Raw genomic sequence first — 18,431 nt, 5'->3', positions numbered from 1 at the left:
GTTTGTTTGTTTTTTTTTAGGGTGAGAGTGGAAAGTTGTTAGATAAGTCACACCATAGTAATGAGTATTCTATTATATGCTTTGAAAATTTCACGTCTCACCAAAATCTCAATTGATTTGTTATTTCTCTTAAAAGGGCTATGTATAATTGATCATATGAGAAAACAGGCTTTGATTACCATATGTCAATTATTAGAATTGTCTAACCTTTAGCTTTATTAATAGTCACAACGAGAGCTTAAATGGGAATGATTTTCTTTTTAATACAATTGAATATAGATTTTATTTATATGATATGTTTCTTTTCCCTACAAACTGACTACCAACTATTTTGCTATTTTGGCATTAATAGCATCGGACCTAAAGTTTCTAGAAGTTTTGTTCTATTACAAAGTATATGGAAACTATTCAAATTCTTTAACAAAATTATTAGGCATCCCCTCTTGAGCTTCAAGACATGAGGTGGCATTTTACTTGATGACAAAGAATTCAGTAATTATTCTTAATAAAAGTGATTATTGTCTTCAATTACTGAATCATACAACAAACAACAACAACAACTAAGCCTTCATCCCAAAATAATTGGGGTCGGCGATATGAACCAAAAAAGAAAATCATTATGGGTCTTCCACATGAATCCTTCTCTTCCAATCATTTCTATCCAATGCCATGTCCTCGGTGAGGTTCAAGGCATTCATATCCTTTCCTATCATCTCCATCCAAGTCTTCCTAGGCCTACCCCGACCTCTTTTAACTAATATATTTTTCAATTTCTCCATCCTTCTAACTGGAGCATCATTAGGCCTTCGCCGAATATGTCCAAACCATCGTAAACGATTCTCTCTCATTTTATTTTCAATGGGTGCAACACCTACCTTCTTACGTATCTCCTCGTTCTGAATCTTATCTTTTATTGTATTTCCACACATGCATATAAGCATACGCATCTAATTAACTAAATGCTATTTGCAAAAAAAAAACCCTAAAATCTAATTAAATATTCATGTTATTTAAAAAACTAACAAAAAACTTCAATCCTAACAAACATCATTCATAATAGGCTAATTGAAATAAAAAAACTAAACCCTCAAAATTCTAACTAAAATCAAGCATGCAGAATTATGTTTAATGTTGATTAAAAAACACAGAAATACATAATTAAATATTACTCTCATTAAAAAAATCAAAATAAAAAACCTGAATGTTAATTAGGAAAAAAATCGCAAGAACCCTAAGACCAATTTAAATATTCAAACATAAATCAAAATCTAAACCCTAGGTCCTAACAAACATTATTCATAATTTCATATATATGTTAAATGAAAAAAATCCCTAAATTATAAGTTTTTAACTAAAATCAAGCATGTGGAATCATGTTTAATGTTAATTGAAAATAAAAAAACATAGAAATAAACATTCACGATTCATTATATTTGAAAAATAAAATAAACAACCTAAATGCTAATTAAAAAAAAAACCCTAAACCCTAAAAAAATACAAGAAGATGGAGGTGTGTTGTCGTGTGTCCCATGCTGCAGAGGACGACTAGATGCAGGGGGTAGGCTGCACGCCTCAGGCCCTAACCCGGTGTCTCGACCTAAATAGAGAGAGAGAGGACTTGCCATTGCTAGGCTACGAAGCGTGCGCCAGAAGCCATAGCCTTACAACGACTTGTCAAAGGCAGCAAAAGGTGGCATTTCAAGAGAATGCGAGAGTTGAGAGAGAGGTGGGGTTAGGGTTGGGGAGAGCATAGAAAGAGTTGAGAGTAGAGAGTTGGAGAGTTGGAGAGGTGGGGTGGGGGTGGAGGTGGGGTGGGGGTGGAGGTGAGGTGGGGTGGGATGGGGCACATCTTGTGCCATTGGATCAATTACTGAATCATGACTAAATTATTTATATTCATTTAGAAATATCTTCAAAACTTCATGACTTATGGCTTCAATGTGATCATTTCTTGTAAACAAAAATGCATTGCTAGAAATGTATTCTGCATTGAATGCATTTGAAGGAAGAGAATAAAATAATTCATTTATTAAAATTGCAAAGCTAGTTTTGTTTATTTCTATATTCAACAACTAGTTATTAAACAGCCAAACATAATCGCTGAACAAGGTTTCCTTTTGTTGCCAACCCACAACACCAAATCACTGTTATCTCTTTCAAGCATTGTGTACATATGATGAATAAACTTAATGATTATTTTCTCATATATACATGAGTTGAACAAGCCAATTGCATCTATATATGCACCATTCCTCTTTGTACTACTAGCAAAACCTATCAAAAGTGTCTATTAAATACAAATATTTTACTTCCAATTGAAAATTTTACTTTCATACTGCCACGAAATCTACAATCCAAGCTTCAAAACACTATTTGTTTCTCATCGGTTCTTGTCCCTAAATAAATATGCGAGTTTTTTTTTTCTTAGCTTTATTGGTGCATCTTATTTTAGGATGTTTCAAGTCTATGGTTCAATGAGTTTTAATGGTTATTTCAACAATAACTGAGTTGTTCTTTCCCAAGTAAAATAGTTGTAATTATTGATGATGCACTTATAATAATGATATTTCATTAAGAACATTTCCTTGCATGCAATTCATAATACAGAAAAGTTTTTCCGGTTCCTCATAAATCATCAATAGAAAAGCAAACACTTTTATCATGATCAACATTTTCTAATATTATATTATAAGCTATCCATGCTAAAAAGTTCGTCAATGTACTTATTTTTCAAGTTCACCACTAAAAAAAAAAATCAGGGAATCTCTTTCCATACCCATGCCAAATCTCTCCTCTCCATGCTCCCTTTTTGTTACATTGGTGCAAACGGATGCAATCTGAACCAAACACATTGTATTAGGATTTGGATCTTAAAACGGCATCCGAATAGGATTAATACTTGCATGATTAGACTTTTCAGGATTGAGGCTGGGATTAGAATCAACATTTTTAGCCAGATCTGCAGATCAGGATTGAATCTGTCACGTTTTCACATTTTGATGTACCCCTCGTTTTAACTCCTTTTTTTTGTTGGATTAGGTATGAACATGTCAAGTTCGGGTCATACTTCAACTCTGCTACATCGGTTTTCATTTGGTTCCGGGTCAGGATCCGGATCTATTGCAATTAATCGGACTCGAATTCGGATCCACCATGACCCGGACCCAATAAGAAGGGAGTTGAAGATGAGCAGCAGAAGACGGTTAGGTGGAGAGAGAGGGTGAGCCTCTGAGCTCTGAGATCCAGCAACCCATCTTCTGCACGAGGGAGAAGAGAGAGAAAATCTAGGGAGAGAGAGAGAGGAGAGCGTGTGTCACCCTTCCTACTTCTGAAATCCTGATGTGATTTCCGATCGATCCATCTCTTGTGGATCGATCGGCCGAAGACCCACTTTTGTTTTTTTCCTTTTCCCCCTTTCCCTGAGATTGATGTTTGACTCCCAACCAAAATCTCAGCTCGATCTTCGTTCCACATGAGGATCGTTGCTCGAATTTTGGAGTTTTTGGGTGCTTCCTGGATGCTTCTGGGTAGATTTCCGTAGGGAAAGTCGGGGTTCTTCTTGGGGGCGAAGATGCTCAAAAGGAGTCCCCCGAGGCATCGCCACGATGGTACCTCGCCTTTGCCCCTCGGCGTGGATTGGAGCTCACCCCCCAAAAGATGGGTACGTTTCGAAATTCCCCTCTTTTCGGTTGCAAATTTCTTGCTTTTGATGGCAGTTTGTCGTGCTTCGAATTCGTTCGATCCCGTTAATGGATTTAATTCTGCAATCTTTTGGCACGGAAAGGGTTGGTTTTGATCAGCAAGTTTATTATCCCGGCGTTGATCATAGTGCGATTAGGTGCCGAGTTCTTAATTATGATTTTGGAGTTGATACAACAGTGATTTTCATCGACTTTGATTACACGCTTGATGAATGATGAGCTAAATTTTGATCTGTAGTATGTGCTTTTTCTGCATTATGATGCTTCTTATCTGATAAAGCTACTGACTTCTGTTGCCCCGTCGGTTCCGTTTGTGTCATTATTGATTGTCCAACACATTCTTTGTTTCGTCGTCTGAATTCATAAGTTTCACGTTTGATTTTTCCAAGACTTCCGTTTTTTGTTATGTAGGACGGACGAGACACTGTTTGGCCGCATGATCATCGTACAGGCTGGAGTTATTGTGTAACCATACCTTCTTGGATGTCTTCACCTGATTCAAAAGCTTTTGATGGAAGCTTGGTTAATCCCATTGTGGTGAGTATTCATTTTTCGGAGTACCTGTGAGTAGATTGTCATTGATATACACCAACTACCTAACCACTATCATGCAGTGTTATTCACTCTTTTGAGTACTGAATAGTGTCAGTTGAAATCATGCTGTTCAACTGATTTTAGCGGAAAGTAAATTTGTACTTCCTCCATCTGAATGCTCTTTTTTAAGTACTTTTTGGGCAATGAATATTAGTGTAGTTTATTTTGAAGGCCATTGAATATGTGAACTTCTATTTCAAGTAGGCAATGTAGTTCAACGCTTGTATCAAGTTCTGTAGGAGTTGCACTATGTTAAATAATTAGATTGTGCTTGTAATCTCACTGTGGCAGTCACACCAATGACCATGGTTGGGTTGAGTTCATCTCTGATTGGTTAGAGTCCACGAATTTGAAAGTTTGCTAACTGGAACCAACTTTCATCTTTATGTTTTATCGTTATTAAATGGGTGTTATTTTGATAGTTCAACATTCCTGTGATTTTTATCCAGATCCAGCAGTTCACATCATGTATCTTGTTACCTTGCTCTAATTGGATAGGTTTACAATATGACAACTAATTGTGAATAGATTCACATTTTCAGAAATCAAAACTTGTTGTAATTTGTTAAGATTCTGGTTGTTTTCTTTTATTGTATGCGGAAAGAAACAGTGATAGCAGAAAACTTGTTTTCCTTGTGTCAAATTTAAATTTGTGAACTTCATTTGACCTGTTTGTATGTGTAAGGTAATTGTTGGGTTTGTGGAAATTTCACTTCATTTACTTGTTGTTTAACATCCTGAATGAAACAGTTTTACAGGGTTCAAGTTGGTATTCAATCACCTGAGGGAGTTACTTCTGTTCGAACAATACTTAGAAGGTTCAGTGACTTCTTAAAGTTATTCACTACAGTAAGTGGTCTGCTTATGTCAATTTTTGTTGCTTCTTTTTGGAAATATAGCAAGAATTCCAGACAAAAATATATGTACGGATCAATTATTTCTGAATATACAAATCAAGTAATTTGCACAACCATGTAGAATGAGGGAAAACTGGGTTGTTCATTACTGCTGACTTGAATTCATATTAGTCGGATACACTGAATTTTCTATATGCACTTCTCTTTCACGCCTTTTAAACAAAGTCCTTGATCCACATTTTTCTAAAACCTTTTCAAGTGGCATAAGGAATGCACTCACGCACATGCACATATAGATGGGGGTAGGGTTGATGATAATGAGCCAAAACGTCCCCAGATTGAGTCTCAATTATATTGAGACATGCACACTCGGTCAGACACACTCAATGTTAGAAACATGCTTTGGAATGGTTTTTTTCAATGTAAAAAAATTTGTCATTCAAAATTGATATAATTATAGTAAGGTCTAGGGGTGTAACCAGGTCGGGTCTTATCAGACCCGATTCTGAAACGGGTCTAAAAGTAAGACCCAAGCCCAACCTAGTCTAATTCGGGTTCGGGTTCGGATTTGGGTACAACTAAAAACTTTGGACCCATATGGGTTAACGGGTTCGGGTGTACATCGGGTCGAGTATAACTGGGTCAGATCTTTGGTAGATCCGTTTTGTTTCGAGGAAGTAAGTGGGAAACAAAAGCGAAGCATGTTTTCCACATATGGTAACTTGGTAAGTGTGCTTCCCATAGTTTTCCCCACGCTTCCCGCTTCGGAAGGGCGCTTCACCCCCACCCCCCAGGGATGCTTCCAGTAATTATGTGTGGGGGTATTCGCCAACCACTAGCTACGTTGGAAACTATTTTGATCTTTATCAACCCTTTTCTTTGTTATTATGTGTTTTTCTCGTAGCACAACATCTATTTTCTCAACAAGATCCTCTCTCTCATCATTTACTATTGCTATCATGACTAAACAGGCACCTTTTAAGCAAGTGTGCATAACTTTTTATGCATCATATAATGGAAAAAGGCTAGCCAAAAAGTATGCCCTTTCAGAAAGATCCTTATTAGTTTAAGCACTGATAGTGGACAATGGGAGGCTTTAGCTCGGTGGATGGCCCTTTCAAACTGAAAGAGGATAAAAAACTATAAATGAATCTATACTTATTGATCTAGTGTTTGATTGTGCTTTGCAGCTTAAGCAGGTGTTTCCTAGGAAGAATGTTCCCTCACCTCCACCAAAGCATTCTTTTTTGCGGGTTAATTCCAGTCGAGTGCAGTTGGAAGAGGCAAAGTCATTGCTATCTTAATTTCTTCCCTATTCCTGCAATTCCTCTATCTTGATATGTTCTTTGTGTGAAGTAATTTATCTTTTTGCTTATGTATCTCTTTATTAAGCTAACATCAAATAGTGTTGCTTATCTGTAGAACATGCAATAACTTTTTATTGTGGGCAAGATTGTTTAATTGTTGAATATATTCTGAAGCATAATGTTCATTTCTTGTCCTCAAGAATTTCCTTATGATCCATAAAGTCTCCATGAAATTCAAAATCTGTTTATATGAATGCTTAGATAAAAAAAAACTTCTCACAATTGAAGGGTTGAAAGAGGGATTTGTTGGAAAATGGTCCAGCGGCAAGTGGATACAATCTATAGAGAAATAAGCTGTTGTTAAATAGCTCTGTTTCCTTGATTGTTGATTTTGAGACAATGTAGAAATATTTAGAACAAGCAAGCGTCAAAAATGGAAGCATCTGTTATCTACTCTTAACAACAAAAATGTGCCATCATCTATATAAAGCAAACAAATAGCTTGGCTGTAGTGCTATATGGAGTCAAAGTAGCCAAGTTGTGGATTCTTGAAAAATCTTTAATGGAGTAGAACTAGCATACTCAAACAGTCCATGTGGATCTGCTTAGGCCATATTATTACTTCTAGAGGCACAAAGAGGTGTAGAAGTAAATACTTGAGATGAGATTTGCCTTTTTTACTATATTCTTGGCAGAGTGTTCTTCATAGATGACATTTTTTATGTGATCCATATAAACCATGTTGACTTGAGAATTTTATGATCGTAACATTCTTCAGATATAGCTATTGCTGATGCAGTTGCACTAGCTATCTCAGTACATGTACCGACAACTGGAGTCTTTCTTAACTGGATCATGAATGTGAGAAAGTGATCTGGTATATCTTACATGGTTTTGCAAATTCATTAAATTGAGACTGGGACATTCTTTAATGCATATGATTCTGTATATATATGTATACTTTTGTTTATGTGAACATAGTTGTCTCCATGTGTGAGAAAAGACAAACCTGAAATTGCATTTGGTACATTAGCTTCTAAACTAAATATGGAGTGGCTTATCATGTAAATTCATGGTAAGTGAAGGGATTCATATCTTTCTTTGTAGGTTTGTAGCTTATCAGTTAAACTCGAAAAGAAAGGAAATAAATTAGAAGATCATAAAAAACTTAAAAGCAAGTAATCAATTTTGATTGGAAGGCTTCAGTGTGGAGTTTGCCTCTTACCTCACTCATTTCACTTGTTCCTCCCTTAAATCAGTTGATCCAGCCTCATACATGACAGTCCACCTAATGGGTAGACCTTAGTTGTCATACCCGTGACTAGGCTGACGGCTTGGCGCTTGGTCAGGCTAGTTGCACCACATAGATTAGGTCTCCTAGTTCTGCAACTGGTCATCCTTAGCAATTAGGACATTTTTTTCCACCCTCCTTTCTTTCATCTCGACTTTAAAGTTCCCCTTGCCACAACCTACCCCCGTCCCTCCTCAAATCCCATTCCATGTTCTGTTTTGTTGTGATTTCTTCAGATTCAGATTTGCTGTCTGTGTGTGTGTGTTTATAATTCAATATGTTTGTTATATATATATATATATATATATATATATATATATATATATATACACATAATTTTATATATATTTTCATGCATTTTGTCTTCTATATTGTTTAATTTCATGTTATTACATATTTTATTAGTTTTAGTATTTAAATATAATTTTTCTATTTTTCTCAAGAAACTTTTTTGAGGTCTTTATCCAACCGACTAGTCCCACCTAGAACTGGGCCTTTTAGAAGTCTGATATCTAGTTCATTTGAGGACATATAGTTAGGCTCAGAGAAATCACTAGAATTTCTAATCTTTGAGCTAAAAAACTTAGAATGGGAGAAGAAGCTTCAATTTTTGAGGTATGCAAAACCCTATAGCGGGAGAGAAAAGGGACCTTTAAGGTTTTGACTATGAAAATGAGGTATTAATGTCCTTATTTAAAAAATCTGGCAAAAAAAGTGAGAAAAGATTTGACACAGCTGTCCTTATTTCAAAAGAATCATCAGGAAACTCTAAGTTCCAATGAGTTATTGACTCATATGAGCTGTTTGTGTGATATTGAGTTATATAAGCTGTGGTGTGATACAATATGATACAGCCTATATCATGTGATATTTTGTGATACATATTGATGCAGTCTGATAACCATGTTTTATGATTTTTATGGTGTTGTTATCTTGATATTTAATGTCCTTATTTCAAAAGAATCATCAGGAAACGCTAAGTTCCATTGAGCTATTGACTCATATGAGCTGTTTGTGTGATATTGAGTTATATGAGCTGTGGTGTGATACAATATGATACAGCCTATATCATGTGATATTTTGTGATACATATTGATGCAGTCTGATAACCATGTTTTATGATTTTAATGATGTGTTATTGTTAAAATGTAAACTTGTAAATATATATATATATAATAATTTTTCTTTTTCTGTATTTTTTCTTTTTCTGTTTTTTGTATTTTTTCATCTAGTTCAATTTGAACTAGAATGACATAACTAGTCAAGTCTTAGTTAAGACTTGACTAGCAATAGAGTCGTTGGACTCTAGTCTAACGGCTCTATTGAGTCCCTCATTCTCTCCCTCTCTCATACTGTGTATATATAGGGGTACAGCCCCTCTTGTAAAGTATGTAAAATGCTTCTTAAGCATTGCTTTCTCCTTGTTCAATAAAAGAATATTTTTATTTATTTTTGTTTCCTTTTATACCCTTCTTAAGGATTATGCTTAAATGTCTTGTTAAGACATCATTTCGAATCTCAATTCGTGTTTGGAAGATCATCATCTCATTTCATGGTATCAAAGCCAGGTTAGTATTAGACCTTGAAGAAAAGTTGCCTCGATTTCCGTGCCCATTTGCAAAAGTGTTTGCCACTTGAAGAGAAGTGTTTTATCATTTCGTTGGGAAAGATTCCACGTCTTATTGTATTGTATCTCTTTCTTTTTCGCACTTCTCTTCTTGTTTCTCTTCTATCCTTATTCTTTCTATCTCCTTGTAATCGATGGATGACAGTGATAAAGTTATCATCATGCCTATGAAATTGAGCGATACAAACTATGTAACATGGGCTTCAATCATGAAGCACCATATATAGGGAAAAGGCCTATGGGAGATTGTGGATGGTTTCGATTCGGAACCTAAGCTATCTCTTACTAAAAATGAGGGAGATAAAGAGGTTCCTCTATCGAAAGAAGAGAAAATCAAGGCTCTAGCCTCTTACGAGAAAAAATGGAAAGAGTGGAGAATATCTTATGCGAAGATAATGTCATGGCTTATCAATAGCGTTGACATTAAAAATGCTCAAGTCTTGCCAAGTTTGATCATGCCGATAAGGCATGAGAATACCTTAAAAATATGTATTCCCTTAAAGATATTGCACATGATATTGCACACATGTGCAATCTTCAAGAAAAAGTTTGAATGATGACCCAAGGAGACAAAACAATTCGTGAATATTATAATGGTTTGTTCGAACTTTAGGAAGAACTTTCTCTTTTAGAACCAAAGTGGCATTGTGTCGAACATATTGAGCTTCGTCAGAAACAACTCGATGCTGAACATTTTTACCAGTTTATAACTGGATTGAGGCCGGAATTTGAAACCACTAAATCGGCCTTCCTTCACCGGGGAAAAATTCCTTCTATTGTTGAAACTACTGAAGAATTAACAATGAAAGAAAATCATCTCCGGAAAGGTTCTTCTAAAACTGAAGATGATTGTGTTCTAGCTGTGTTTAAAACAGGGAATCATGTTCGATCTTATTGACCTCCTCACTTTAATCATCAAAATGGTGACTATGACAAGAACAAAGTTATTTGTCATCATTGTCATGAACCGGGATACTACAGGCCACAATGTCCCAAACTTAAGGAGCTGAGATAGAAAAGAGCTGCAATTGTTGGATCGGAGCCCAAAGATCAAGATGCACCAGTTTTCATGATCCAACTAATGGAGATTCTTCAGCCTCTCATCAAAAGTGTCTCTTTTTCATCTGAAGCTTCAACTGGCGCAACAACCTCATCTTTTTTCGATCCAGGTAAAATTTCTTGGCTCCTTGACTCTGGTGCATCTTTTCATATGACCCTAAATAATCAAAGTCTATGCGAATGTGTTAAAAACAAAACAAGTGTGTCAAAGATCTTTACAGCCGATGGGACTTCTCTTGAAATAGAAGGAATAATAAATTTTGAAAAAAATTATAAAACAAAGAAATTTTCTATTCCAGAAATTAGATATGTTCCCAAATTGAATTTAAATCTTTTATCTGTATCTCAAATTTCTGATTATGGGTGTAATATTTTATTTTTTTCTCATGGTTGTTGGGTACAGGATCGCTAGTCAGGCAAGCTGATTGGGGAAGGCCATAGAGAAGGAAGACTCTATTACATGGATTTTTTTAAAATGTCGAAGAATGTTTTTTGCTATAATATTCAGAAAATTGAGTTGGAACTGTGGCATAAGAGACTTGATCTACATATAGCCAAAATCCAACTTTTTCCAAATCTAGAGAAATTTTGTAACTCTAAATTATTTGACTGTAAATATTGTATTCTTGGTAAAATGAAAAGATTACCATTTCAAAACAGAACTTTTTCTCTTCAAGACCACTTGAATTAATACACCCGGATGTTTGGGGTCCTGCACCAGTAATTTCTAAAGGAGGATTTGCTTACTATATTGTTTTTGTCGATGATTTCTCTCGACATACGTGGATTTACTTTCTTAAACATAAGTCTGAAGTATTTTCATACTTTCAAACATTTCATAATATGGTTAAAAACAAGTTTCAAAATGATATTACCATTTTTCGCACAGATTCAGGTGGAGAGTTTTTATTCCACAGATTTTAAAAATTATTTTAAGTCATATGGCATCACACATAAAAGATCTTGTCCTTATACACCTCTACAAAATGGGTTGGCAGAACGTAAACATCGTCATAATATGGAAACCACTAAGACTTTATTAATAGCAAATCAAGTCCCGAAAGACTTTTGGGCAGAAGCTGCCTTAACTGCTACCTATCTGATTAATAGGATGCCATCCTCTTCTTTACAAAATATCACTCACATTGAAAAACTTATGAATGTTTCTCCAAACTACTCTAGACTGAGAATATTTGGGTGCAAATGTTTCATATTTATCGACAAAAATGATAAACTTTCCCCTCGTGTGATTCCCTGTGCCTTTTTAGGATATGCTAAAAATTAGAAAGGTTATAGGTGTTTTGACTTCAAAAACATCTAGAAATGTTTTCTTTCTCGAAAAGAAGAGCTTCTTTGATTTTGAAAAACCAAAGGAAGACACTGAGTACTCTTTTTTGTTAGATCTGACATCAAAATCTGATGAATATGATCTTGACTATAACTTTGATAATGATCAAGGAATTATTGATCTTGATCATAATGTTGACAATGAAGAAGTTCATAAAGACACTAGTATCCAATATTTCAGGCGACAAGGGTCTAATCCTCCATGTGCACTTGAAAAATATTTTGACATTCTAACTAGACGATCATCCTGAGTCTCAAGGCCTGCAGGAAAGTTTGTGTCATACGAGTCCTTCTCACCTACATATAGGGCAGTCATTGCATTAATTCACTTATATGAAGAACCATCTACATATCTCCAAGCAAAAAATGATGTCAAATGGATAAAAGTCATGAAAGCTGAATTAGATGTACTAGAAAAAGCTTCTACATGGACTATTCAAGATTAGAAAAGGCTTCTACATGGACTATTCAAGATCTTCCTCTTGGGAAGAAAACTATAGGATGTCGATGGGTTTATAAAATTAAAACCAAGAGTGATGGCACTCTTGAAAGATATAAAGCCCGATTAGTAGCCAAAGGTTCTGCCCAAGAATATGGCATTGATTATGAAGTAACCTTTGCTCTTGTGGCTCGTATGACAACTGTCAGAACCTTAATTGTCTTAGCCTCTATCAAGAAATGGTTCATTTTCCAAATGGATGTCAAAAATGCCTTTTTAAATGAAAAGTTAGTTGATGAAGTATACATGGAACCCCCTCCTGGTCTATGTATTCCTAAGGGTAAAGCCCTTCGCTTAGAAAAAGCTCTTTATGGATTTAAACAAGCACCAAAAACTTGGTATGATAGGTTTAGTCGTGTTATGATTGATATTGGTTTTCAATTATATTTAACTGACACTGCTTTGTTTGTTAAGAATTTTAGTGCAGGAATCATTGTGCTTCTTCTTTATGTGGATGATATGTTCATCACTGGAAGCGATAAACAGAGAGCTAAAACGATCAAAACACTTCTTAAATCTCATTTTGAAATGACCGATTTAGGCTTATTGAGATATTTTTAAGGCATTGAAGTTGCTTATTCTCCTAGAAGATATTTATTATCTCAGACTAAATTTGTTTTTGACATTGTTTCCAGGTCTGGTATTACTGATGATAAGAAAGTAGACACTCCAAAAGTTGTTAATGTTAAAATAAAGATTAATGATGGAGAACTTCTTGTCGATCCTACTCCTTACAGACAGCTTGTCGGAGCACTTTCCTATTTATCCATTACCAGACCAGATATAGCATATGTTGTTCACACAGCAAGTCAGTTTCAACATGCTCCTACTTCTGTTCATATGGGTGCAGTCATGCGTATTATCAGATACATCTAGTCCTCTCTTTCACGAAGACTTTTCTTGTCTTCTTCCTCCTCTCTTGATTTACTTGTATATACTAATGCCGATTGGGGAGGTGATCCCAATAACAGACACTCAACCACTGATTTTTGTGTTTTTTAAGGTGAATCATTAATCTCGTGGAAGTGCAAAAAGCAACAGAAGGTATCTCTATCATCCACCGAAGCTGAATACAGATCCATGGCAACCACGACCATGGAAGTAGTTTGGCTCCGACGACTGTTTGCTGATATAGGAGCTGAAGCAACAAAAGTTTCACAGATGTGCTGTGACAACAAAAGTGCGATCTACATTGCAAGTAACCGAACATTCCACGAACGTACCAAACACATCGAAATGGATTGTCACTGTTAAATATGTATATGTAAATGAATATATTTCTGTACTGTATTGTACCACTTGTACAGCATACTGTACTGTATTGTACTACTGTACTGTATTGTACTGTATTGTACAGCATACTGTATTGTATTGTACTATTGTACTGTATTGTACAGCATACTGTACTGTATTGTACTATTGTACTGTATTGTACCACTCGTACAACATATAAATATCAATGGAAAGGAGAGAAGATATTATTGCCGCCCAACATTTTTTTTTCTCTCTTCCCTCTTACCTCTCTCTCTATCTCTTGCTACGATAGTAAGGTGACTCCCACATCTGATTTCTCACATGGTATCAGAGCAAAGGGCGTGGTAATCACGATCATCTGGAAGGCCCCTAAGGACCTTGACGTGCGTTTTTGGGCGTTCTCAAGGAAAGTGTTTTTTTTTTTATTTCGACGTCGTTTCTTCATTTCCTCATATCGTGCATCTTTTTCTTCTTACATATTCTGTTATCCCCAATTTTATCAACCCTAATTTCTGTTTTCCCCAAATTTGGGAACCCTCATTTCTCAAAAGTGCCTCTTTTCTCAAACTTCTTGTGATTTCTTATCTATTTCTTGCAATATAGTTGATAAATCGTACATTCTGCACGATTAACTAAAAAAAATCGTGATTTCCAAAACTCAAAAATTTCTGTCCGTACGGTTCTGTCCGTACAACCTACGAATTTCTGTCGTGCTGTTTGATTCATCTTTGATCTTCTTCCTTATGGATTCTAAAATCAGCCCCGGATTTCTTTCTCAACTTGTTTCTCACAAATTAACTCATGATAACTATTTACTTTGGAAACGCCAAATTCTGCCGTTTATCCGAAGTCATGGTCTTTCCGGGCATCTGGATGGGGGATCACCCGCCCCACCTATGACTATTACGCAAGAGGTAACTGGTAATAGTGAGTTGCATTGCTATTCCAAATCCTGCGTATGATGTTTGGTTTCAGAAGGACCAATCTGTGGTTGCCTATTTGACTGCCACGTTATCTGATCGTATATTACAAACTATCTCTGACCATTTTACTGTTGCAGAACTATGGAGACATCTTGCTCACTCTTATTCACAGGTTTCTGAATCACGTGCACTTCAACTGAAATGGCAGTTCCAATCTATGCGAAAGGGAACTAAGACCATTACTGAATTTCTAGAGGATATCAAAATTATCATTGATCAGTTGGCCGCTATTGGATATCCTGTTTCTGACAGAGATGTTGTTCAGCAGGTATTGGGAAGCCTTGGGCCCCAATATCGTAAGTTTTGCACTGCATTACAGGTTGCCTCTACACTTCCATGCTTTGAGGATTTACAGGCCAAACTCCTACAGTATGAAGTTAGTTTGACTCAAGATCATCTTATTGATGATCCTCATCCTGTCATGTTTACATCTGGGTCTACCTCATTTCGTCCACCTGCTGCTCATATGGGCCGTGGAGGACTCCTTCCTACTCCTACTGCTCCACCTGCCACTAGAGGTACCCGTGTCCCTACTTGCTTCCATTGCAACAAGCGTGGCCATGTGAAAGCAGATTGTTGGCACAACCCACAGAATCGCAACAAGGCAGGGAGGCCAGGACCAAGAGCTGGACAGATGAATGTTAGACAGTTTCAGGGGCAGCCGCAGGGAAATTTTCGAGCACATCAGGGTACTGATCAGGGACAGAGTGCAGGGTTGCCACATGATGTGCAACAAATTCTGATGACTGCATTTAACAACATGAATTTGCGTCAGAATGATGATGGAGTTTGGTATATTGATTCAGGAGCAGCCGCACATGTTACTTCTGATGCAGGTAAACTTTCCAACATGGTTCCTTATATTGGCACTGGCACTATTGTCACGGGAGATGGTTCCCACCACCCTATTTCTCATACTGGAAATGCATCTCTCTCTTTGTCACAATCTACACTACCATTGAAAAATGTCTTACTCACTCCTACCATTGAGAAAAACATTTTATCTGTTTCTAAATTGGTTGATGAAACAAATTCATCCATGGAATTTACTCCGTCTTCTGTTTGTCTTAAGGACCTTCGAACCAAGAAGATGCTCGCTAAGGGTGAACGACGCGGAAACATGTACGTCTTCGAAGCAGCCCCCGGGACTTTGAAGACGTCATCTACCGTGTCTCCATCTTTTCCTGCTTATTTGAGTCAGTCTTCTTCTGTTATGCAATGTAATAAGCCAGTTTCTTGGCATCGTCGGTTAGGTCATTGTAGTCAAGGGTTCCTTGACAAATTGTCTTCTCAGGGTTTTATTCCCAAAGTCAAATTAGATCATAAGTGTCCTAGTTGTAATGTCTGCAAGAGTCATGTACTTCCCTTTCAAAGTATCAATAAAAGAGCTTCCAAGCCATTTGAAATTATTCACTCTGATGTTTGGGGCCCAGCTCCTGTTTCATCTCTATCTGGCTCTCGTTATTATGTGTTATTTCTTGACTCTTTCACTCGTTACACTTGGATTTACTTTATGAAATCTAAATCTGAAGTGTTCAAACTTTTCAAACAATTCCATGCTCTTGTTCAGAACCTTTTCAATTCAAATATCACTTATTTCCAGTGTGATGGTGGTGGAGAATACATATCTCATGATTTTAGTGAATATTTAAAGGACCATGGCATCACACGTAACTCCTCTTGTCCTTACACTCCACAACAGAATGGAGTAGCAGAACGTAAGCATCGGCATATATTTTGAAACCGCGTTAAGTATGATGCACAATATTGATATTTCTTTCTCTCTTTGGACTGAGGCCTTTCACACTGCAGTGCATATCATTAACAGGTTGCCTATGGAATTATTAGGAGATCAGTCTCCTTATTATTTGCTTCACGGTTCTCACCCTTCTTATGATGATTTGCATGCTTTCGGATGCATTTGTTATGTCCATGTGGATCATTCTTTACGTAACAAGTTTCAGGACAGAGCAGTTCAGTGCAGATTTCTGGGATATGTCGATGGGTATAAAGGATATAGATGTTATGATCCTATTTTGGGTAAGATTAAGGTGTCTAGAAATGTTGTTTTTGATGATGACCATTTCAGCACTTGTGATACTTCTCAGGTATATGAGCAAACTACTTATGATCCATGGCTTTGTGATACTTTGCTATATGACTCTATCAGAGATCCTGTTGTTGATGAACCAATTCAGTTTGAAGCAGACAACTCCATCATATAGGATGCACCTTCACGGTTTTCAGGTTTGGTTTATGCCCGTCGAGGAGCCCCTTCAACTCCATCTCACGAGGCTCCCCCTCTTCGACGATCCACACGTGAAAGGCATCCTATCCATCGTTGGGTTAGTTACAACAAATTTTTTCTTGACTTTCAGTTGTTTCTAACCAATGTGGCCAAAGAAAAAGAGCCGTCTACTTTCCATCAGGCAGCCCATTCTCGAGCTTGGGTTGAAGCTATGAACGAAGAAATGGCAGCACTTCATGAATGTCATACATGGGATATTGTTCCTCGACCTGTTGATAGAAATGTTGTTGGTTCCAAATGGGTTTACAAGATCAAGCGTAAACCAGATGGTAGCATTGAAAGATATAAAGCTCGCCTTGTTGCACGCGGATTCACACAACAATATGGGCAAGATTATGAGGAAACTTTTAGCCCTGTTGTCAAAATTGGCACCATTCGTGTGATCCTCACTTTGGCACTTCAGCATGGTTGGTCTCTTAGCCAGTTGGATGTCAAGAATGCGTTCCTACATGGGGACTTGAAGGAAGAGGTGTATATGGAGCAACCTCCTGGATATAGTGAACATGATGCGGCTACATGGGTTTGTAAATTGAGAAGGTCTCTTTATGGTTTAAAACAGGCATCTCGGTCTTGGTTTGAGAGTTTCTCCATGGAAATTCAGCAGCATGGCTTTTCTAAGAGTATACTTGATCATTCTTTATTTATGTATAAGAATGATCATGTTACTACTTGGGTTCTTATATATGTTGATGACATCATTATCACTGGGAGTGATGATGCACATATTGCCTTGGTCAAGTCTTTACTCATGGCCAAATTCAAGATGAAGGACTTAGGCCCATTGCGATACTTCTTGGGAGTTGAAGTCGATAGACAAGATGATCGACTCACTCTAAGTCAACACAAGTATACTCTTGACATTCTTCACACCACTGGTATGATTAATTGTAAACCTCTCAGCACCCCATCTGTCTTAAATCATAAGTTTAGTGCAAAAGAAGGCCAATTATATCATGATTCCACTTTATATCGCCGCATTGTTGGTATGTTGCAATATCTTACATTTACAAGACCTGACATTGCTTATGCTGTAAATCAAGCATCTCAGTTTATGCATGCTCCCACTGATTGTCATATGGAATGTATTAAGCGTATTCTCAGATATCTGAAAGGGACTATTGGAGATGGATTGCTCTATCACAAAGATGAAAGCTTCACTACAGGACACCGTTTACTTACATATTGTGATGCAGATTGGGGTGGGGACCCTGATGAGCGTAGGTCGGTTTCAGGATATTGTGTTTTTATTGGCTCAAATATTGTCACTTGGAGTAGTAAGAAACAAAAGGCCATTGCTAAATCCAGCACTGAGGCAGAGTACAGGGCAATGGCAGCAGGGACAGCTGATGTCACTTGGGTACGGCATCTTCTTCAAGAGTTGAATGAACCTATCTCTTCCTCTCTGCTTTTATGTGATAATCAAAGTGCCATTAATATTTCTTTTAACCCTATTCATCATTGTCGCACGAAGCACATTGAGATTGATCAGCATTTTGTTAGACAAAAGATTGAAACAGAAGAAATTGAGGCTTCGTATGTCAGATCAGAAGACCAAGTAGCAGACATCTTCACCAAAGGATTGGTTAGTCATCAATTTTGGTTAC

General features: G+C 36.8%; 1 protein-coding gene across 1 annotated transcript in view; it reads left to right on the top strand.

Moving 5' to 3' along the window:
- Nucleotides 1-3,191: 3,191 nt before the first annotated feature.
- LOC149848042 (PX domain-containing protein EREL1-like) overlaps nt 3,192-18,431 on the top strand; it is a 38,200-nt gene continuing 22,960 nt past the window's right edge. The window contains exons 1-4 of the mRNA XM_090015385.1: nt 3,192-3,661; nt 4,113-4,238; nt 5,046-5,144; nt 6,343-6,435. Coding sequence (XP_089871511.1) covers nt 3,572-3,661; nt 4,113-4,238; nt 5,046-5,144; nt 6,343-6,435 — 408 coding nt within the window. The 5' untranslated portion in view covers nt 3,192-3,571. The remainder of the gene's footprint in view (nt 3,662-4,112; nt 4,239-5,045; nt 5,145-6,342; nt 6,436-18,431) is intronic.

The sequence above is a fragment of the Nuphar pumila genome, chromosome 1 (genome assembly GCF_984573655.1).
Source record: "Nuphar pumila chromosome 1, dmNupPumi1.hap1.1, whole genome shotgun sequence".
NCBI classification, from domain to species: domain Eukaryota; kingdom Viridiplantae; phylum Streptophyta; class Magnoliopsida; order Nymphaeales; family Nymphaeaceae; genus Nuphar; species Nuphar pumila.
This window is presented reverse-complemented; position numbering and strand designations above follow the sequence as displayed.